A 23,838-nucleotide genomic window follows, 5' to 3' on the forward strand; every position below is an offset into this window, starting at 1 on the left:
GATGGTGAATACAGGCAATCATATGGAAGGGTTTTGCTGTAAAGGTGAGTAAATATAAAGAAATGAGACAATGCCTGGAAGAGAATGCCAAAATAACTTTTTTAAAGTAGGTGACATTACAGCACTATATGCTACTGAGAATAACTATTCCCACAATTCTTCTCTTCCTCTCCTCATCCTGCACTGACTCTAGGCAGGAGTCAATGAAGTCCAAAGCACACAAGTGGAGATCTAGCCCCAGATAAAATCACATTCTTTCATTATAACAGGAGGAAATGGAATATCTTACATGCACGCACAAGTACAATAGGTGATGCAGCGGGTGGTAGTTAGATGAACTTCTTTTTGAGTTGTTTTTTCTCAGTCAAGCCTGGAGGTTTGAAGAGAGAGGTAAAAGTTGAACATGAGACTGAACTGGCCAGGAAAATATGATAGGACTGCTGGGCAACAATGAGGGCCCGCTTAAGAATTGTGGGTATAAATTTAAAGTGAGACCAGAGTTGGATCTCTTCAACAATGCTCAGTTTCCCCAGTAAAGACTTGTTATATGAAGAAAGTTGGAAATAGCCAGGGTCGTGTTTCTCTTGGCAAATACAATGGGACATGTTCCAACTGTCTCTTTGTTATTGATTCCCCTGGCCAGAAAACATACTCTGAATAATATCAATCTTTTGAGATTTATTGAAGCTTGTTTTATGACTGAGATTATGACCAATTTTGGTAAATGTTCCATGTGCACTTTAAAAGAATGTGCATTCTGATGTTAGATACGGTATTCTATATATGTGTCAATTTTATCTACTTGGTTCATCGTATTGTTCAGATCTATCCTTGGTGATTTTCTTGTCTGCTTAGTCCATCAGCTGCAGAGAGGTGTGTTAACATCTTCCACTATATTTCTCAAAGTTCTACTCATTTTTGCTTTAAAATTATATCATTTTCCTTTTTTTCTTACAAAATATCCCTCTTTATCTCTGGTAATGCTGCTTGCCTGAAAATCTATTGTCTAACACTAGTATAGCTAAATCAGATTTATTTTAATTAGTGTTCTCATGGTATAATTGTTCCCTCCTTTTAACTTTCAACCTTTCTATGTCATTATATTTAAGGTCCTCTTTTATAAAGCCATGTGTAGTTGGGTTTTTATCTAATTTAATCATCTTAGTCTTTTACTTGGAGTATTTGATCCATTTATGTTTAATTAATTATGTAGTTGATTTTTATCTACTATGTTACTTTTGTTATTTGACCTACCTGTTTATGTTGCTTTTTTCTCCTTTTTGCTTTCTTGTGGATTTGCCAAACATTCTGTTGTTGATGACGCACTTTTTTATGTTGTTAACATCATAGTGATTATAACATGCATCATTGCATCAATACAGTCTCATACAAATTGTTACTTAATATCCCCAATAATGCTAGAACCATAAAACACTTCAACTCCTTCAGCCCTCCTCCCCCTTACTTTTGCATTGTTGTGGTAATAAATTTTATCTGTATTTGTAATTTAACCCCACAGGACATTAATTTATATTCACCCACACATTTGCCATTAATTCCTGAATAGTTCTAACACCAACTTTGCTTGAAGATCGGTTGGAAACAGATTCTCACAGTTTTTCTTTTCAAATATCTTTACTTTGTATTTCTCACTCAGGCCAGGCTCGGTGATTCACGCCTGTAATCCCAGCACTCTGGGAGGCCGGGGCAGGTGGATCACCTGAGGTCAGGAGTTTGAGACCAGTCTGACCAACACGGTGAAGCCCTGTTTCTACTAAAAATACAAAAATTAGCTGGGCGTGGTGGTGCAGGCCTATAAACCCAGCTACTTGGGAGGCTGAGGCAGGAGAATCACTTGAACCTGGGAGGTGGAGATTGCAGTGAGCCAAGATTGCACCAGCCTGGGAGACTCCGTCTCAAAAAAAAAAAAAAATCTTTCTATTCTTCACTGAGTATAGAATTCTATGTTGGCAATTCTTTTCTTTCAGCATTTTAAGGTATCATTTCACTATCTTCAGTTATTTTTTTTCAGTTATTTTTGTTGATAGTCTTATTGTTGCCATTTTGAAGGTGCTGTATCATTTTTCTCTACTTTCCAGATTTTTCTCTCTGATCTTTAGCAGTTTGTCATGTGTGTGCATATGGCATTCTTTGTATTTATTATGATTTGGGATTTACAAAGAATATGTGTATTTCTTGAATATGTATACTGATAATCTTTCAAAAGATTGAAAAAATGTCAGCCATTATTTTTTTCAAATATTCTTCTGCCTCATTCTCTCTCACCTCTTCTTTGGGAGCTCTGTTTAAAAGAAAAGTTAGGACTTTCCATTGTGTCCCACATGTCTCTTTCTGCTTCAATTTGGATATGTTCTATCAACCTATCTTCTGTTTCTAATAAACCTTTTAATGGCAAACACTCTATATAGAAGATTACACTTTCCTCTGCTAGGCAAAGAGAGTAGAGACTGAATTGAAGCTTCTGTAGGGCTCAGCCTGCCTCTGATTTTGCCCCTAATCCTAGGGCTTGTTCACCAGGATCAGATCTCTTGGCTGCCATAGACTTGCTGCTCAGCACATTGAGACTGTGAAAAATTCTGTCCTGAATTTAAATGATTTTTGGCTTCAGTTCTCCAGACTCCTGCTCCATACCATCTTAGAATAAGAGTATGAAATCCAATGGGAGAAGGTTAAGCAGAAAGGAGAGAGAATAGCTAAAGTTCAAACTTGAGGGAAGTTTAACAGGATGGCTGGAGGAGAATGTGTTGTCAAGATGGTATAATTACTGATGGGTTAGGAAGCTCTTGGTAGAGGAAGACAGTGTCAGTTACTAAAGCCTTTGGTGAATGAAGAGAAGCTGGCAGGAACAAATACAGGTAGCTGGAGGCTACAAAGGACTTGGGGTATGTAAAGTCTAGAAAATAAAAACAGCCTCTACTTAAGGCTCAGGGGACGACAAGAGTTTTTAATTAAAGCAAGAGAGTAAAGGGAGACTTCAAAGATGGTGATGAGTGGAGAAGAGATATATTTCAGCAGAGTGGGAAAAATCAAGAGTTCAATTCTCTATACGTTAGATTGAGATCATCAACAGATGAATGAATTCTAGAGTCATTCGAGTATAGAGGGTTATTAGAAGCCATGGCATTCCAGTGAAAGAGAGAAGACAGTCAAAAATGAAGTCAGAATGAAGAGGAGAAGCCAGGGAGGTGGGAGGCCACGTGAGGTAAGGAAAGGTATGTAAGGGTTTAATCATGTGGAATCTTACCGAAATGTCAAATAGGATTACAAAATGATCTCTGAACTTTGCATGAATTCAGAAACTTGGTGAAAGTGAGTTAAGGAGAAATGCTTACTTCTTTAGAAAAGTTTTGACCAATGGAGGCAGATGCAGTTTTTCTCCCCCACATCGGAGAGACTAGAATACAAGAATATGGGTGGGTGAAATAAAACAAAGTATAAGTTATGGTGGCTGCGGTGGGGAGGAGGAAAAGATCATTGAAACCAAGAAGGAACTAAGAAAGGAGGGCTTTGGATGACTCTTCCATGTGGATTGAAGGCACCAAACTTAGTGACCAAGTGAGTGGTAGAGAGGAAGACAGTGAGCAAAGGGAGGACTAGAATGTTGACCAGTGACAAGAAGAAGAGCAGGGGGCCATAGTCTAGTGGCATGAGCATTATAGAACAGAGGTTTTGAGCCTGTAATCTATATTATAAGAAGTAGAAAGCAGCTTTCATTTGACAGGGCCATAGGAGAAGTTATATCATCATCAGGGGATAGCAGTACTGCAGTTAAAAAACAGCATGTCTGCTGATGCCATAGTCTGAGTCCCAGAGGCGCCAGTCAAAGACTGTGCAAGATAGAAACTGCCCAGAGTAGAACAAAGATAGACAGGGGTAATAATGGATGATCTCAAAGTCCACCTCAGATGACCTAGGAGGAAGGACCAACTCACCAGAATCTAGGCCACAGTAGTCGGGAAGGATGCTGAGGGTCCAAGACTTTCAGGCAGAATGAAGGAACCCTGGAGCTGGTTCCTGAGTGAAAAACTTAGCCTCTGTGTTCAGACTTTTGCCATGTTGGTCTAGGTCCGTTTAAGTAAAACATGCAGGAAAATAAGGAACATTACTGACCACTAATTTTATGCCTCTGGGCTGGGCGCAGTGGCTCACACCTGTAAACTCAGCACTTTGGGAGGCTGAGGTGGGCAGATCATCTGAGGTCGGGAGTTTGAGACCAGCCTGACCAACATGGAGAAATCCTGTCTCTACTAAAAATACAAAATTAGCAGGGTGTGGTGGTGTATGCCTGTAATCCCAGCTACTCGGGAGGCTGAGGCAGGAGGATCACTTGAGCCTGGGAGGCGGAGGTTGCAATGAGCCTAGATCGCATCATTGCACTCCAGCCTGGGCAACAAGAGCAAGACTCCATCTCAAAAAATAATAATAATTATTATTATTATGCCTCTGAGAAAAAAGCCAGAGGGGAAGCTTCTGCCCTGGGTTCCCAAATGGAACCATTGGCAAGGCTTCTAGACTGGCTTTCCCCTCGCCCAGGAGTGATGCCCATGCATACAATGCCCAGAAATGACCATCATGTCAGCTTTCACAACATGTCACTATTTTTTTTCAAGTCCATAGGTGTGGACCCTCTGCCGGCTAAGCTGTCCTACGACAAGTCACATGACCAAGTGTGGGTCCTGAGCTGGGGGGACGTGCACAAGTCCCAACCAAGTCTCCAGGTATGTTGAGCACATGGAGGCTGATACCCACACTCCACTGAGAGAAGAACTCTCTCCCTATAAAATAAGTATCTCCTGCTTCCCCGGGTGGCTAATTACATTTATCCAAAATATATCCATAAAGGCTCAAGGAGAAAGTAGGAAACAGCCTCAGGCCAATGCCCCTCACAGGCAATTGATGACAGCAATAATGATGATGAATAGGATTCTGACATCACAACAATCAGAACGCGGCACCCAATCCCCATCCAGCCCCACAATCCTGCCTCTCTTGAGCCAATAGCTCCTGGGTCCCAACAGAATGAGGCTCTGGGGTCTAGAAGGGAGGCTGGAGAATAGTGTCAAAGCAAGCAGCAGATGTTAGCCAGTGAGGAAGGAGAAGCAGCAGCAATTATATCTGTAAACAAAAGCCCACTTACCAAGTGCTTACAGTGTGCTAGGGTACAGAAAAGTTCCATAATTTGCCTATGGTCCACCCTAGACAGCGTGCCTCTGGAGCCCAAACATCTAGCACTCCCTTGGGTAGAGCTTGGGCTCCAGAGATCCATGGGATCCCTTCCCCCATCAGCCAAGAAAGGTCAATAGCAACCCTGGCTTGAGTAATTTGAGTATGCCCTGCCCAGCCTTGCCCATCAGGGATCCATAAGTGGAATGAGCCCTGTAAAGTGATTTGAATGCCTATTTTCTCAATTCTCCCAAAGATGGCACATAGAACCATTCTGGGTGCACAGGAGAAAAGTTAATTCATCACATATAATGGATGCCTCTGGAGATTAGGGTCTCTCTCTCTCTCTCAGAACCCAAGGTGAGAAGGGCTGCAAATGGAGCTAACTCCCCTCTAGAACCCTCTGGAACCAAGACTGGCAAGAGGGCAGAAAGACCAGGGTCTGGAGAAGCTTCCTCCTAGGGACTGACCACCTACCTGCACCTCTGCACCATTTACAACTTCAGTTTCTATACGCTGAGGCCACTGTCACACAGGGGAAGCCACCAACCATTCTTGGGCCCAGTGAGCTGACAAAAAGTAGTAATAACCTATCAGAGAGCCTGGACACCAGAATAAAGGTCACTCAGAACAGAGTACCAGCCCAAAGAAATACAGCTGCCAGAAATACCAAAAAAATAAGAAAGCACTTCAGAAAATTCAAGAGGAGGGGCCACCAGAAAAAAAACAAAAAAGATTTCACAGTTTAAAACTGCAGTAGATGAAAAATGTGAATGGGCACAGTGGCTCATGCCTGTAATCCCAGCACTTTGGGAGGCCAAGGTGGGCAGATCACCTGAGGTCAGGCGTTTGAAACCAGCCTGGCCAACATAGTGAAATCCCATCTCTACTAAAAATACCAAACTTAGCCAGGCGTGATGGTGCACACCTGTAGTCCCAGCTACTCCAGAGCAAGGAGAATCACAAGAACCCGGGAGGCGGAGGTTGTAGTGAGCCAAGATGGAACCATTGCACTCCAGCCTGCACAGCAGAGCAAGACTCTGTCTCAAAAACCAAAAAAAAAGAAAAATGCATGGTTTCTACTGAGACCCAAAATAGTAGCCTGAAAGATAAAGAGCAAGAAAAGCTCTCTCAAATCACAGAGCAAACCCATGAAGAGGTTGAGCCGTGAAGTGGGAAGAACAGAAGTTTAGAAAGAAAACTATTAGAATGGAGTCAAACATTAAATAAGTTTCCAGTAAAATATTCAAGTTGAAGAAACTTAATCCTGTAGACTAAGGAATCTACAAGTCCAGGCTAAACTGATGGGAAATGACACATCTCTTCACTAGTGATAAAGTTCCAGAACTCCAAGTTTTAAGAAAAACTAATCAAATTGACAGTGGACTTCTCACCTGCAATAGGCGCTGGAAGACAGTGGTATCCCATCTACATGCTCCAAGGGTTCTATTCCCAAGCAAGACGTCATGTACCTGTCAGGACAAAAGAAAGATATATGGGTATGCAGGAACTCAGGGAGCCCATCACTCATGGGCCACACCTAAGGAAAGATACTAGACAAACATCAGATGAGCCAGATTAGAGACATCAAGGTGGACAGAGATAGTGGCAAGTAATGAACCAGGAGGGGAAGATCTAAAATTAAAAGTAAAATGGATGAGGAGAGGCTATCTATCTGGAAATGTACAATAAGTGCTAGGTGAGGACATTTGAATAAGGAGAGAGACAATGAAAGAAATTCTGATACCAAGCTGTAACTAAAGATAAATTGTTTCAGTAAAAAGAGTAGGAGCCAGGTGCAGTGGTTCATACCTGTAATCCCAGCACTTGGGGAGGCTGAGGCAGGAGGATTACTTGAGCTCAGGAGTTGGGAGACCAGCAGGAGCAACCTAGGAAAACCACGTCTCTACAAAAAAAATACAAAAATTAGCCAGGTGTGATGACACACCTGCAGTCCTAGCTACTTGAGACGGGAGAATCACTTGAGCCCAGAAGGTGGAGGCTGCAGCGAGCCAAGATCATGCCACTGCACTCCAGCCTGGGTGACAGAGTGAGACCCTGTTTCAAAAAATAAAAGTAGGGAGTATGCAGAAAGAGGGAGTAAAAATACTCAAAACTTCACTTTAAACCTCACTTTATTGGGATAAGAGAGGATACAGAGAATGTTGTTTGAAATTGGTAGTTGAGAAGTGACTATCTATACCAAATATGACTGAATTCCCCAATTAAAAGCAGAGATGAGCAGACTGGGTTTAAAAACTAGCAATAACTTTTTTCCAAGAAACACACATAAAGTGATAATAAAAGGTTGCCCTTAAAGGGGTGAGAATAGTGGTGACAGGTGAACAGAAAAGCATGCATGCATGGCAGCGTCAGGCAATGTGGAATTTAGGGTTAAGAGCACTAAGCATGTTGAGAGACAGTAGGTGCTGAAGAGCTGATCTATATCAAACAACATAACAAATACATAAAACAAGAGTGATTCACATACAAAAGCTTGATTTAAAATATACGAAGAGACAAGATGACAGGAAAATTGAATATAAACAAGAAGTTTGGTTTAATAAAAATATATAACGCCTTTCATCAGTCAAATAGAATTTTTTAATATGTCTCCATATAAAAAAGTAAAGAAACTTTAAATTTTTGTAAAAGTAGATGTTATAGGCTATATTTTCTGATAATTAAGAAAACATTCCTGGATATATCTATTGGATCAAAGAGGAAATTAAAAGGAAAGCTACCAATGGTCTCAAAAGCAAAGAAAAAGAGACTATTTTGTATCAAAATTTACAGGATACAGAGAAGGCTGTACCAAGGAATTCTTGGGGCTTAAAAGCCTGAAAAGGAAGTATTTAAGAAATTGAAAGAGAACAAAACTTGCAAGAAAGAATAGAGACTAAAATTAATAGAAAGCAAAACAAAAAGGATGAATCCTTCACAACCCCAGTAAAGAAAAAAGCAAACAAAAATAGACAAAATGAGGAATGAGGGAATTTTATTGCAGATACAGGAGGATGAAAAGACTTGAAAAATAGGCCAGACACAGTGGTTCATGCCTATAATCCCAGCACTTTGGGAGGCCAAGGTGGATGAATCACCTGAGGTCAGGAGTTCAAGACCACCCTGGCCAACATGGTGAAACCCTGTCTCTACTAAAAATACAAAAATTAGCTGGGTGTGGTGGTGCACAGCTGTAATCCCAGCGACTCAGGAGGCTGAGGCAGGAGAATCGCTTGAACCCAGGAGGTGGAGGTGGAGGTTGCAGTGAGCCGAGATCGCATCACTGCACTCCAGCCTGGGTGAGAGAATGAGATTTTATCTCAAAAAATAACACTACATTGCAACTTTGAGGCAACAAATTTTAGAACCTAGAGGAAATGAGTGAATGCTTGCAAAATGTTTAAAAAAAATTAACTGACTTATGAAAAGAGAAACTTGAGCTAGAGCAATTACCATGGATTTTTTAAAGAAAAATCTACCATAGAAAAATGTACAGCTGAGTTTTGTCAAGTCCTCAAAATATAGATAATTTTACTTGAACTATCCCAAGACCATGGGGTGAAAATGTACAGTTCCTTAGTTTGTTTTAAATAGCCAGTGTTATTGTGATTATAAAACCTGATTTAAAATAGTATAAAAAATAAAACTGTAGACTAATCTCACTTATAAATACAGAGGCAGAATTCCATTTTTAATTCTAACATACTATTAGAAATAGAGTCCAGGATGAAACTCAAACAGGTTTTGTGGGGTTGCGCTAGTTTGTGCTCGGGGTGTTCTGACTCCGACTCATTTCCTAATTCTTACTGGATTCCAAAGCTTTGAGGATATTTTTTAAGACGTTCAGGCTTATGACCCTTAGTAGTACAAGGATTTATCTGGCTTTGAATTTCATGGGCTCAGTGATTACAAACAAAGAGATGCAAACTACCACTGTTGAAATAGTTTTACGGTGTTTCTAAAGATTTTATATTGAAACTTAATGTTTAGATTCACTGAGCTCCTAAAGAAAATAGAATATAAAGTTTTGTTTGAGAAAAGTTGACTTGTTAAATTCTTTTTAATTGAATTCAAATTAAAGCGCATTGAAACCACATGGCTTGTGATTTTTTAAAATGAATAAATTATGAAGAATTGGTTTTGGTTACAGAAATGAGACTGGAATCCAAGAGATGACTTGGACCCATGTCCTTGTCTAACATACAAATCCAGGAAGATTATGCAAGGATAATTTATTTTAAAAAGGGAGTTTCACAGGAGAGATGCATGTGTATAAACAAACACTACACACACACACAAAGAAAACGACATAGAATCCAGGAATGTGTCCAAATGCTCAAGCAGGGAACACATTCCCAGGATGCAATGATGGTTCACTGTCAGAAAATCAGTCAATATTATTCATAACACCAACAAATTGAAAGAGAAAACATGTAGGATGTTTTCAGTAAATACTGGAAAGACATTTCATTAAATACAGCAGGCATTCTTAATAAAAAGCCTAAAAATAGGAATAGAAGGAAATTCTTTAAATACAATAAAGACTACTTCTCCAAAACCAATAACCAATAGTTTATCTTTGCCTAAATGGCAAAACACTGAAAGCATAATACCAGGAATTACAGCATGATGCTTCCCTCCTCATAACTGGAAAGTCTAGGATATGCATTATCACCAAAAAAAGTATGAAATCATTTGAATAAACGTATCTTCATCACTGTGGGCTAGGGTTGAAGAAACCAGTGCTTACAAAAGTGCTCCTGGAAATTCAACTGGCATAGCCTTTGTGGTGAGCAATTGGGAAGTGTGAACCAAAAGCCTGAAGGAGTAATTTTTTTTTGAGACAGAATCTCACTCTGCACCCAGGCTGGAGTGCAGTGGCACAATCTTGGCTCACTGCAACCTCCTCTTCCCAGTTCAAACGATTCTCGTGCCTCAGCCTCCTGAGTAGCTGGGATTACACGTACATGCAACTACACCGAGCTAATTTTTGTATTTTTTGTAGAGATAGGGTTTCACCATATTAGCCAGGCCGGTCTCAAACTCCTGACCTCAAGTGATCTGCCCCCCTCAGCTTCCCAAAGTACTGGGATTACAGGTGTGAGCCACCATGCCTGGCCAGTGAAAGAGTAATTTTTGATCCAGCAACTTGACTTCTTAGAATTTTTCCAAAGGCCATAATCATGGATGTGGACAAAAATTGAGCTATGACATTATTTTTAATCTCTCACAAATACAATGTTTGTTACTGCATTGTTTGTATTTGCGAGAGATTAAAAATAATATCCTAATATTGTTTCTAAATATCCAACACTGAAGGATTTGTTGAACACACTTTGGGAAGACTACATGAACGTGTTTGTACAAATGAGGCTCCCTCCACCAAAGCCCTCCTCAGCACCCAGGTTTGGAAGGTTTGTCATGTTTTCTAATGCTGCCCAGCACTCTCTGGCCCACTCCCTTTCTCAGGCCAGCTTTTAGCTGCCTCCCAGCCTGTCCTCTGGATACCATGTTCTCCTGCCCCTCCACATGCCACTTCCCAGCTGGCTCCATACACCCCTCTGAGGGAGATGCCCAGCCTTCCTGTCCCCACCCTGCCAACTGATGGGCATATCCTGAGATTCAGGCACATGCATGCATCTCCTGTACCAAGCCCATACTGCAGCAAATACGAGGGGCTTGACAGTTATCTTTAGGGCACTGTAGGCCCAGCTGTGTGCTAGGACACAAGAAAAAGCCGAGGAGGAACCTGTGACTCAGAGAAACGAGGCTGACATGCCCACATCAGTTCAATGGCCCATGGCACTGCGCTTTGATGAAGTAACCTCTGAATATAGGGTGTCAGAGCAGTGAAGCGTGAATGACACTGACCGATGACAGGCCTGTAATTTTCCATCTCTACTATGAGCTAAAATGACAGGCCTGATACCAAGCAATGATTGCATGGCTTCTTGGAATTCCCTGGCATTTTCTTTTCAGACTCTCTAAGACCCAGTTTCCTAATGCTGATATTTTCTTAACACCCACTTCTATGAGTTTTTTTCCTATGAGCTTGCCATAGAAGTAATCATTTGGCCTCTTAAAAAAAATCACAGAGAAATAACCTAATGCAACGTGAGGACTGCCTCAAGCCTGAAACTCATGGCTTGCTTCACTCCAGCCCAGCACTCTGCCTGCTGACTGCAGAGGAAAGCAAGAGGAAAAAAGACACAAGCCTCCAGCCTGCCTGAGGAGGCAGGCCAGGTGCTGTTTGTTTCGTCATATAAGTAAAAGCCAGAAGGCAGCTCCATTCCTAAAAAGTAGAAGCATCCAGAGCTCTCAGGCATGGGAGTCACAAGCCCCTACCAGAGTCAGCTCTCACCCTGCAGGCCAAGCCTCAGGCTGCAGAAATCTAGACCCTCCTTTCTACACATATGGCCACAATATCATGATTAGAAAAAGTGTCTCACCTTCCTGTTCAGGGGCCCAGCATCTGCCTCCTCTCCTGCACAGAGGGTCTGGGCTTCTCCTCGGGGCCTGTAAGTTGGCCAAGCCCCTCATCGGGCCACTGGTCTGCTGCCTTCTGGGCAGTGGCCTAGAACTTGAAGGCTGATGAGCATATGCAGAAGGCAGGAGGACACAGTCTGGCTGGCTTGGGCCTCACTAGCTGACAGAGGGGCTGCCCAGCCTGACCACAGGGGTTTCATGGCAGGGACTCCGGACCACTCACTCATCCTATCTGACTTCACACACCACCTGGCTTCTGCTCAGAGCTGCCATTGTGCCTTCCCTGACATGAGTGCAGCTGGGACACACACCAGGGAAAGGCTCTTGTCTCCTGCTGAGTCCACAGGGGAGAAAGCATTACCTCCAATGAAACAGAGGCAGCCGTGCTCTGTCACTACCAATTTGTACAAGGCACAGGGCCTAATTATTTACTTTCTACAGCAAGTCTCCTGTGTGAGACCAGGATCTCTTCCCAGCATTCTAATTGCAAGACATCTAAACAGCCCAGCATCTCAGAGTGGCATCCCGTAGGATGTCTGCTTTCTCTCATCAATCCTGGAGTCGCACCTCAGAGAATGCCTGTGAGCAGCATCCGACAGAGACTACCAACAAACTGGCCCAGGCATCTGGCACCAGAGAAAAATGAATTCCCAGTAGACAGTTCTACCACTTGACATTTTCATGATTGAAAGCCCTCTCCCACTTTCCCTAGCATGGCTTACACGTTGAGAAGGTAGGATTCCCCATTGCGAGAGGAGGTGGTCTCTGAGCAACCACAGTGATGTTTCCATTCTGGAGACGTCCCTTGGAAACCCCACCACCACCCCTCAGGTTCTCACTCTGCCATCATGGTGGCTGACAAAGTGCAGCAAGGCAGGCTTAACCATGGGGCAGAAGCAATTCGGGCAATCAGTCCTGTCCCACCACTTCCTCTTTCGGGAAGAATGGGTCCCTGCCTAGGATGTTCCTGAACTGCTCCCACTTTGCTCCTGCCTCTTCCCTGAGATTGAGGTTTGTTAGTCATCTCTCTCCCAAGCACCCCTCTGCTGGGGTGACTCCACCTGAGCATACAGGTGTCTCCAGGTTCAGCCCCCACGTGCATGGGCCCTCACTAGGATTCCCACTCTGTGTTGTAGGTGATCACAGAAGCCAGCGCCGGCCAGGGCCAGCACCTCATCCGCACACCCTTCGCAGGAGTGGATGATTTCTTCATTCCCCCAACAAACCTCATCATCAACCACATCAGGTGAGACTGGCCCATGATGCCTCTAAGGCACTCCCCGCTCCAGCTCAGCCCTGCAAGGGGCAGCTTTGCCCAGCATGGGACCTGCTCATTTCTCTGTCTCCTCCACTCCTCCTATGCTGGATTTGGACTCCATCACGAAGGAACAGAGAAGGTCCACTAAAACAGACCCAGAGCCTAGTCCTCATTGCTTGGGGTCAGTAACTCTATTATACTGAAGGCACCCAGCTCCTAATGCCCTCAGTGGCCCAGAAAGGTCAGGAAGTCCCATCCTTAAGGTAAAGGCAGCAGAGGAAAGAAAGAAACAGTAGCGGTAAATTGAGCACCCTCTGCTTGCTAGACACAAAAATCTAGTCCAAGTGGTCTTAACCCCTATGTTATAGATGAGGATCAGAGAAGTTAAGACGCTGAGCAATGTCACACAGCTAGGAATTGGCAAAGTCAGACTAAATGTAAACCCAAGTCTTATTTCAGTGCACCATTCTTCCACATTCCCATCTAACCACAGCCCATAATACTTTAGGAACCCCCAGAGCATCTGTGTGAGGAGCCCACAAAGAGACAAGGCTTCCTGATTGCCATGGCTTGCCACTACCTAAAACAACCACCCAATAATAGGAGCCACGGCCTCAACTGCAGACCTCGGCCCAGCATGGTCAGTCCCCATCCCTATTCACTTCAGAGAGCCCCCAATATCTTCTGTAAACTTACCACTGCCAGACGACCAAGCCTGTCTCTAAGCCATCAAGACCCCAAATGTCTTGTAGCACTATTTATACCTTTCTGTAATCCGCCATCAAGCACCTCTCTGCAGAAAGAAATGATTCACTTTTGCAAGTTGATGCTGGAGATGCACCCATTCACCCTTACCCAAGGAAGAAAACCACTTTATGAACCCTCCCACTGCAGAGACAGCCTGTGCAAGAGCCTCTAAGAGTATATTAAATAGTGAAGCCCTCATAAAGCAGCTGTATTCAGCTGGGGGTCGGGCACACTCAGAGGCTCTGCAGTTCCTGTGTGTGGCTTTTAACTTAAAGTCTCTTATAAGAGCAGAGTTTTCTTTCTTGCTATTTCCATGCTCTGGTTCTTTAAGGATGCTTTAAAGATATGCCTTGGAGGGAATATTTTCCTCCACTCTGGGGTACAGTTTTTCTAGAGAAGATTACAGAAGAGATTCTGCTCTATTCCTGTAGGTGTACACAGCACCAAAGGCCTCTGTGAGCAAGGGATTTAGGCACAGGCTCTCAAGATCAAAGGGAAGTCCTGCCTGGAGTCAGGCTTTTCCATACTTCCAACCAGCCTCCAAAGAGGAATTTTAGAAAATCCAGATGTGAGCAACTGCCACCTACCTGAGTCCCTCTGCTAAAGTTCCCTCTTAGATCGAATCCTCCCAATAGCCCTAGGAAGGAGCTACCCTGGTTAGAGTCACTGAGGCTCAGAGAGGCAAGCAGCCTGCCCCAGGCTCTGCAGCTAGCAGGGCAGTGTGCTGGCACCAGGCCATCTGGCTCCGGAGGGAAAAGCTGTCCTCAACCCCAATGCCCAGGGTTCTTCCTACCCGCATCACCAATGTGGCCAGAGAAGGGACTGCCCCCGCATGTTTCCCTTCCAGGGGAAGAGGGTACTAACAGGACATTTGCACTTGTTCGGCTGCATCTGCATCCTCAAATTCTAACTTGCCAGTTAGTCTAGAAAACAGCGAGGATATAGAACTCATATCTTATCTTTGAAACAGGCAGGATCGGGGCAGGGATCTCTTGCCCTTTTTCCTCCATGCTCACCAGCCAGACACAGACTCACCCCTTTCTAGCTGGCATGGGCCTCAGAGAAAGAGATCATAAGCATTATAAACGGAGAAGCAGCTGAAGGGCCTCTCGCCTTCCTCCGTAATCATTTCCAACGATGAGTGCATGTTACAAGAGCATAAACTAGGAACATTTGTAACTCCACTGCGTTTGGGTTGAAATCATAGATTATTTGTTTATGAAGACATCCCCTGCAGAATGATAGATCTTATTACTAGGCTATTAGATCACTGAAGGATTATAATAAGGGGAAAAGGCAGAGGATGTAATTGTTTAGGACAAATGACAGATTCCCCACCCCTGGAAGCGACCTCTGACCTCAGTTCTTCCCCTCCCAGGTTTGGCTTCATCTTCAATAAGTCTGACCCTGCAGTCCACAAGGTGGACCTGGAAACAATGATGCCCCTCAAGACCATCGGCCTGCACCACCATGGCTGCGTGCCCCAGGCCATGGCGCACACCCACCTGGGCGGCTACTTCTTCATCCAGTGCCAACAGGACAGCCCCATCTCTGCTGCCCGACAGCTGCTCGTTGACAGTGTCACAGACTCTGTGCTTGGCCCCAATGGTGATGTAACAGGCACCCCACACACATCCCCCGACGGGCGCTTCATAGTCAGCGCTGCAGCTGACAGCCCCTGGCTGCACGTGCAGGAGATCACGCTGCAGGGCGAGATCCAGACCCTGTATGACCTGCAAATAAACTCGGGCATCTCAGACTTGGCCTTCCAGCGCTCCTTCACTGAAAGCAATCAGTACAACGTCTATGCGGCTCTGCACACGGAGCCGGACCTGCTGTTCCTGGAGCTGTCCACGGGGAAGGTGGGCATGCTGAAGAACTTAAAGGAGCCACCCACAGGGCCATCCCAGCCCTGGGGGGATGCCCGCAGAATCATGAGGGACAGTGGGCTGTTTGGACAGTACCTCCTCACACCAGCCCAAGAGTCACTGTTCCTCATCAATGGGAGACAAAACACGCTGCGGTGTGAGGTGTCAGGTATAAAGGGGGGGACCACAGTGGTGTGGGTGGGTGAGGTATGAAGGGCCCAGAGTAGAGCCCTGGGCCAAGGAGCACCCCCTAGTCCTGACACTGCAGCCCCAAGCAGGTGCGCTGTACATTTTTACAGACAAAAGCAAAAACCTGTACTCGCTTTGTGGTTCAACACTGGTCTCCTTGCAAGTTTCCTAGTATAAGGTATGCGCTGCTACCAAGATTGGGGTTTTTTTGTTAGGAAGTATGATTTATGCCTTGAGCTACGATGAGAACACATGCTGCTGTGTAAAGGGATCATTTCTGTGCCAAGCTGCACACCGTGTGACCTAGGGACATCATGGAACCAAGGGATCCTGCTCTCCAAACAGACACCTCTGTCGGTTGCCTTCACATAGTCATTGTCCCTTACCGTCAGACCCAGCCAGACTCTGCCCTAACGGAGTGGCCCAGAAGCAGAGGCCGACCAGGAGCAGGGGCCTCCCTCCCGAACTGAAAGCCCATCTGTCCTCGCGTGGGACCGCATCTTCTCCCTCGCAGCTGCTTCTTGCTTTTCTTTCCATTTGACTTGCTGTAAGCCTGAGGGAGAGCCAACAAGACTTACTGCATCTTGGGGGATGGGGAAATCACTCACTTTATTTTGGAAATTTTTGATTAAAAAAATTTTATAATCTCAAATGCTAGTAAGCAGAAAGATGCTCTCCGAGGTCCAACTATATCCTTCCCTGCCTTAGGCTGAGTCTCGGGGGGGGGGGGTCACAACCCCACATTCCACAGCCAGAAAGAACAATGGTCATCTAAGAATACCAGCCCTGTCAACTATTGCCACCCTGCTTCTCCAAGAGCAGACCAGGCCACCTCTTCCATAAGGACTTGGTTCTGTGTTGGGACCCCAGAAAACCAGAACAAGTTCTGTGTGCCTCCTTTTCAGCACAGAAGGGAGACATCTCATTAGTCAGGTCCGGTACCCCAGATTCAGGGCAGACTGGGCTTGCCTGGCAAGGTATGGGTGTCCTCCAGGCTCAATGCAGAAACCCCAAGGACACGAGTGGGGCCAGGTGAGTTCCTGAAGCTATAACCTTTTCAAAACAGATTTTGTTTTCCTACCTGTGGCCCATCCATTCATCTCTGGTACCCCATCCCCGCATCAGCACTGCAGACAGAACACATTGCAGCGAGGGTTTTCTTACCCACATTCACAAATCAATACACACACACACTGCAGAACCCGAAACAGAAGGCCACAGGCTGGCACTACTGCATTCTCCTTACATGTCTCAGGCTGTGGTGACTCTCACGTGGGCATCGAAGAAGTACAACCCACACAGCCCTCTGGAGACCGCCTAGATCAGAGACTCAGCAAAAATAGGCTCGCCTTCCCTCTCCCGCATATGAGTGGAACTTAACATGTGTCCTCGTATGAATGATCATTTTGCAAGCCACACGGGTTGGGAGAGGTGGTCTCACCACAGACGTCTTTGCTAATTTGGCCACCTTCACCTACTGACATGACCAGGATTTTCCTTTCCCATTGAGGAACAAACTCTTTCAAGGAGAGGAAACCCCAGACTCGGTGTCACTCTCGACACACACAGCTCCTTTCACTCCTGCCTGACTGCCCAAGCCCCCTGCATCCCCCGCCCCAGATCTCATGAGATCAATCGCTTGTATGTCTCACGTATCTTGGTCCACCAAACGCCTGTCCCCTGCGACTCCTGGGGGTGTGCCTAGACAGGTACATCTGTGTTTTATTTTAAAAGATAGGCTATGTAGATACAAGTTGAGGAAGCTCATCTCAAAAGCCTAGAATGCAGTTTCACAGTAGCTGGGATGCATGGATGACCCATCTCACCCCTTTTTTTTTCTTGCCTCAATATCTTGATATGTTTACTCCCAATCTCCCATTTTTACCACTAAAATTCTCCAACTTTCATAAGCTTCTTTTTTTGGAAAAATTTCAATTGTATCAGCCCGTGACAGAAAAAGGATCTCTGAGCCTAAAGGAGGAAAATTCCCACCAACTACCAGGCCAGAACACGAGCCCCTCTGGGCAGCAGGATTCCTAAGTCAAAGACCAGTTCAACCCAAACTGGCCTTTTAAAATAATCAGGAGTGACGGAGTCAACTTCTGCAGCACCTGTTCCTCCCCCACTGTCCCTTCCATCTTGGAGTGTGTCTAAAAAGTGTAGCTGCCCTTCACTGTCCTCAGAGTGCATTTCCTGGAGACGGCAGGCTTAGGTCTCACTGACAGCATGCCAGACACAACTGAATCGAAGCAGGCCTGAAGCCGAGGTCAGGGTTTCAGGAGTCCAGCCCCAGGAGGCAAAGTCACCAATGCAGGGAGGTAAATGCCTTTTAGCAGAAAAACCAATATAGTTGGTTGGGTAGGGAGTCAGGGGCGGGAGGAGGAGGAGGAGGAAGGCCAGATTAGCCTGCCTTTTCTCCCATACTTCACCCCAGAAGAGGTTCATGGGACAGTTGGAAAGCCACTGGTAGGAAACACCTCACTACAGGGCGGCCTCCTGTAGCAAGCCCAGCTGGTAATCCTAACGAACCCACAAGATCAATTCACAACTGATATCTTAGCTATTAAAGAAGTACTGACTTTACCAAAAGAATCATCAAGAAAGCTATTTATATAAACTCCCTCAGTCATTTTGAAATAAAATTAATTTTACAAAAATTCGATAGTTTTTTTTTCCCAAAATGACAAATAATCTGCACCTGTGGTGACAGGAAGGCTTTGAAATAGAGGCCCTCGTTCTTCTGCTCCAGTGGGCAGAACCCTGCATAAAGGCTCTGGGTCCAAAAGCCCACCCAGGTAGCCCCAGACCGATGGCAAGAAGGGGGACTGTCGGCTTCTGGACGATGGCACGACCCGCCTGCATGAGGAGGGTTGATGGGCATCGCACCCACGGCCAAAGCTATCATCCCAGCCTCACCAACACTGACCCAGCCCACCCTGCCTGGGGCTAGCCCAGGCTTATTTCTCCAGTTTCCAAGCCATTCGAGTGCCCTACTTTTCCCCAAGCTCCAGGAAGAAGCTAGAGGAGCCCTGTAAATCCTGGCTGGAGCCAACTACTAACACCAAACTTCAGGTACTTTGACCTAGAGATAGCATCACCAGAGACAGAAACTCAACCCCTACAATTCCCACCCCCAACCCAGACATCTCCCCATCTCCATCTGTCCAGACAAGGCTCCCCATTCCAGGTGGGCACTGGAAGCCAGCTTTCAACCCCAAATAAAGCAGAGAACGGCCTGCTGCCATAGAGATTGTGACTACTGAGTCTTCATTTAGGAAAGCAGCCAGGAGTTGGCTTTGTACGGCCACATCTTGTTTTCTGTTGACCAATAACCTGTGAACTAAAGAAGATTTCAGAACTGAGATGTGAAACAGATTCATTCCGGATATATTTTTCTACGAGGGGCTTAAAAAGTATAGTTGATTCATTTATCATGACGTGATTCATTCCATTATTACAGACAATGAACCATCTTCACTAGCAAATCCCACAACTCTCTCTCTCCCACTCTTCAACCCTCCTTTTCAGAAGCAAGCCTCCAGGAGAGCTGACACTACCACTCCCAGCTCCTTCCTATGCATCCACCAATCTACCTCACACTCGCCCCTGCACCCAGCACCCCCAGAATGCTACTCCCCTCCACCCCCAGCCAGGAGGCCAGGCAGGTAACAAATAAGATTGCAGCACTGCCACAGAAGTCCTTGACAGCCTCCCCCACCCAGGACCCCAGGTTCCACTCCAAGTACAGTCAGAACCCATAGGGACACAGCCCCTTGCTGCCCAGAATCACACCCTCCAAGCCCTCGCTTGCAGACCTTTGGAGTCAGATGACCAAGGCTAGAGAGAGCTGGCTGGGAACTATCAGGGAAGTCAGGTGTCGTCCGGCAGGAATAGCGAGACCATGACATCTCAGCCAAGAATCATCTCTCGGAGGGCCCAAGCCCCTGCAGCCTCCCTCCAACTCCCTTTTTATTCTCCCCTCTTTCCTGTTCCATCCTGTGTCTCAGGCCCCCTGCTCATGAGCCACTCCACAACAGCTCTACCATTCAAGGAGCAACTGACCTGACCGCTACACCAGCCCCTACCCTGTGGTCTTTGCCCGCGCCGCTTTCCTGCTTTGGGGTACAAGCCAGAAGTCATTCATAGGCCAGATACTACTATGTGCTCCCAAACTGGCATGTAGGCAAAGAAATTTTGTCCAAGAAAGTCACTAGCTGCCTTGGTTTCTCTCCAAAATTATAGAGATCATAAAACAGAGATGCTTAAAAATTCAAGGGAAAAAAAAAAATACAGTGCCTATCTTCAGGGTGTGACTACAAGACCCCAAGTAGCCAGTGGAATGCAATCCACTCCCTGCTTTTATCTATACCAGGTTACCTGCTAAGTCACATGAGGATTTGAGCATCTTATTTGGGCCTGCATGCTTTAGGCAGCAGCCACACAGCAGACCCTGGGACACAAACAAGCATTGTCCTGTGCATCCACATCCTCCTTTGGAGCTGTGGGCAACAAGTGGGGAAGCCTAATTTAACTAAATAACAATGTATGAAATTATGGAGAATACGAGAGCGGGGATTATCCTCCAAAATTCACAGCGAGGCTTCTTCAGCAAGCACCAGAGTATTTAGCATGCACTTTAAAAAAAAAAAAAAAAAAAAAAAACACAATTCATGCACGCTTCTTTCCAAGCTCATCTTTACATATATGGAACCAGCCCTTGCTCATGTGGCCCCAGAGAACATGGGCCATGCCCTAGAGGGCTTTCGAGGGCTCAGCCAGCACTCCACAAAGCAATAACTATTGACTTACCCCTACACCAAGCTTGGCGACATGTGCTCAGCAGGATCAGAGATTGCTGCCCTTCAGAGGCACCCTCTTCAAGATCAGAGCTTTGCTTCTGAGTAAGAGCAACCAGTATTGGCTGGGTTGTGAGGCCCAAGAGCTCTAAATTGAGAAAATGCCCCAAATCTAAACCTTTATCCACTGCCCAGCATGACATCTGCCATAGGTTGAAGAGTTGTGGGTCCTGTGCTACTTGGGAGAGGTGAGAGAAACAGGTTTGCAAGCCGCATACCACAGACCCACAGTTCCTGACCCCCTCCCTGCCTGGCTCCCGCGGCTGGCCGGCCCCCTCATCCTTCCTAGCCTGGCCCCATGGCTTCCTACCTTTCCGCTGCTTCTCATGCTTCCCGAAGGCTGTGTGAGATTATCTCAAAGCAGAACTGGGCATGGAGTTTTGCTGGCATGGTCACACACACCATTTCATGCTGTAGTGCAGCTGAGTGACCCTCAAGATGTGAAGCCACACACATCATTTGTCCTATCCGAGTCTCATGCTTCCCCACCTCAGAAAACTCTCAGATCTCTCATGTCAAGGCAGATTACATTATTTTGAACCATTGTGTAGCCTCCAAAATATATTTTCTGTAATCACCTGTATTCTCAAAAGGCTTCCTGTAATTATTATACATGTGAATTTTTCCTTATTTATAAAATATATATAAATTATTTTTAATACATCAACTTTAGTAGAAATTTGTACCAACACAGTAACCATATGTGGCATTTGAAATAAGTTTGTGTTTACTTTGACCTATTACACAGTATTAAACACATGGTGTATTTATAGTACCACTTGATATAACCATGACTCCAAATTATCATGAACTACTGTCATTGTAAATGCTCTTTTTCTGAGGATTTTACAATAAAACTTGAGAAAAGTTACCTTTTTCTGGTGCCAGTCTGTTTGCAGTTGTTAAAGTGAGAACTGATTAAGGCGAAACCACTCTGCGTCCTTCTCCCACCTTTCCATCATAATTGCAGGTTCCTGCTGATCACAGTGCGATAGTCGTGCTCTGGCCCAGTCCAAAGAGTGGCTGGACAAAGGCAGGCACCCAGAAGTCTCTCTTCTCCATGTGGAAGTTTCAGCTCCCAAAATGCACAACCACATCCAGTTCAAAACTGCCCACCATCTGCCCTGGCAGGCACTAAAAATTCACTACAGCCCCAGACATGAATCCATTACCCCGCCCACTCTTGGCTGTCACTGGGGCAGACCTTCTAACTGAGACATAGAAAGTGGGAAGTGCCCAGTAATCACCAGGCTACTAACGGGGAGCCAGCACTGTGCCGGGTATGAGCGACAGAGGGCTGAACAAAGGAGACACAGCACCCGCCTTCAGCGAGCTTAAAGACAGCTATGCCATGACAGTATTAGGCAGGGCCCCTAGGGTGTGTGTGTATATGTGAAGAAAGAGACAGAAAGAGAGATCTCTTTTAAGGAATTGGCTCATGTGACTATGGAGTCTGGTAAGGCCAAAATTGGCCTGGTAGGCAGCAGCTGGAGACCCAGAGAAGAGTTGCAGTTTGAGTCCAGAGGCCACCTGCTGGCAGAATCCCCTCCTTAGGGGGAGGCCAGTCTTTTTCTATTACGGCCTTCAACTGATTGAATGGAGCTCACCTACATCACAGAGGGTAATCTGCTTTCCTCCAAGTCTACTGATTTAAGTGGTAATCTGAGCTGGGCATGGTGGCTGATGACTGTAATCCCAGCACTTTCAGAGGCCAAAGTAGGAGGATTGCTTGAGCCCAGGAGTTTGAGACCAGCCTGGGCAACATAGGGAGACTCCATCTCTACCAAAAAAAAAATAATAATAATTAATTAGCCAGACATGGTGGTGTGCACCTGTGGTTCCAGCTACTTGGAAGGCTGAGGTGGGAGGATCCCTTGATCCCAGCAGTTTGAGGCTGCAGTGAGCCATGATCTCACCACTGCATTCCAGCCTGGCTAAGAGAGTGAGACACGGTCTCAAAAAATAAAAGCCAAGAAATGAATGTTAATCTCATTTTTAAAATACCTTCACAGAATCATCTAGAGTAGTGTTTGACTAGACACCGGAGACCACGGCTGTCTTAGTCTGTTCAGGCTGCTATAACAGAATACCACAGACTTTGTCGCTTATAAACTAATTTATTTCTCATCATTCTGGAGTTTGGGAGGCCCAAGATCAAGACAGCAACAGACTTGGTGTCTGGTCAGAGAGGCCACTTCCTGGTTCCTAGGCATCCATCTTCTCACTGTGTCCTCACATGGTGGAAGGGGCAAAGGAGTTTCCAGGAGCCTCTTTCTAAGGGCTCCAATCCCATTCACTCTCATACCCTAATCACCTCGCAAAGGCCCCACCTCCAAGTACCATCACATCGGGGGCTGGGTTTCAAGATATGAATTTGTGGGGAACACAAACATTCAGTCTTTAGCAGTGGCCTGGCCAAGCTGACATAACATTAATCATCACAGTGACATAAACAAGGTACAGCTCCCCATCTCTCCTGGAGGTGTAACCTACTACATGTGCCTAGCCCTGTGATGAGCACCTAATAAGCACCTGTTTTTAAACCTTACAACCACCCAACAAGGTATGTGTTATTATTATCCCCACTTTACAGAAGAGGAAGCTGAGGCTCACAGCAGCAGAGCCAGAATTCGAATCTACGTCTGTGGTCAGAACGCATACTGTAACTGCTGATCCTGCTGCCCGAGATATCCACCACCACGAAAATGTCTGAACTGCAGCTGCTCCAGCCTCACTTCCCTGCAGACCCCAGGAAGCACAGGCTACCTATAGCGGGGGCTTTGCTCTAACCTCCATCCCAAGAGAGCCAACTTCCCAGACCGGTGTGGCAATCTGGAGAGTAGCCAGCAGATGGTCCCAGAGCCACAATTCTCAGTTAGCTAAGGCTGGATATGCCCAGAGCTAAAATTAATATTGTTTTAAAATCAAACGTATTTATGCAATAAATAGTACATTATTTTATCTGCAAGTTTAGGTGAGTATCATCTTTATGTGTAAACTTCCTTCCAAAGAAAATTAGTTTATGTTTCCTTAACTCTCACTTATCCAAGGCCACTGGCCATTGTCCCCATGTTCAGAGTTCCTCCCCTTGAACCAGAGTCTCGTGCCAAAGTGAAATCCAGTTACCAGGCAGGAGATATTGGTCAGCAGTGACCAGTGGAACTGGGCAGCCCAGGAAAAAGGGATGGGAAGTGACAGCCCCCAGGACCCACCCTGTATGCAATGGGGAGAATGCACTCCCAGGCAG

General features: G+C 45.5%; 1 protein-coding gene across 3 annotated transcripts in view; it reads left to right on the forward strand.

Moving 5' to 3' along the window:
• Positions 1-20,397, forward strand: part of FSTL4 (follistatin like 4) — a 420,631-nt gene extending 400,234 nt beyond the window's left edge. For all 3 annotated transcript variants that reach the window (XM_030829211.1, XM_030829231.1, XM_030829222.1), the window contains exons 14-16: positions 4,632-4,739; positions 12,810-12,919; positions 15,057-20,397. In XM_030829211.1, the coding sequence (XP_030685071.1) occupies positions 4,632-4,739; positions 12,810-12,919; positions 15,057-15,759 (921 nt within the window). In that variant the 3' untranslated portion in view covers positions 15,760-20,397. The remainder of the gene's footprint in view (positions 1-4,631; positions 4,740-12,809; positions 12,920-15,056) is intronic.
• The last annotated feature ends 3,441 nt before the right edge of the window (positions 20,398-23,838 follow it).

The sequence above is a fragment of the Nomascus leucogenys genome, chromosome 2 (genome assembly GCF_006542625.1).
Source record: "Nomascus leucogenys isolate Asia chromosome 2, Asia_NLE_v1, whole genome shotgun sequence".
NCBI classification, from domain to species: Eukaryota; Metazoa; Chordata; class Mammalia; order Primates; family Hylobatidae; genus Nomascus; species Nomascus leucogenys.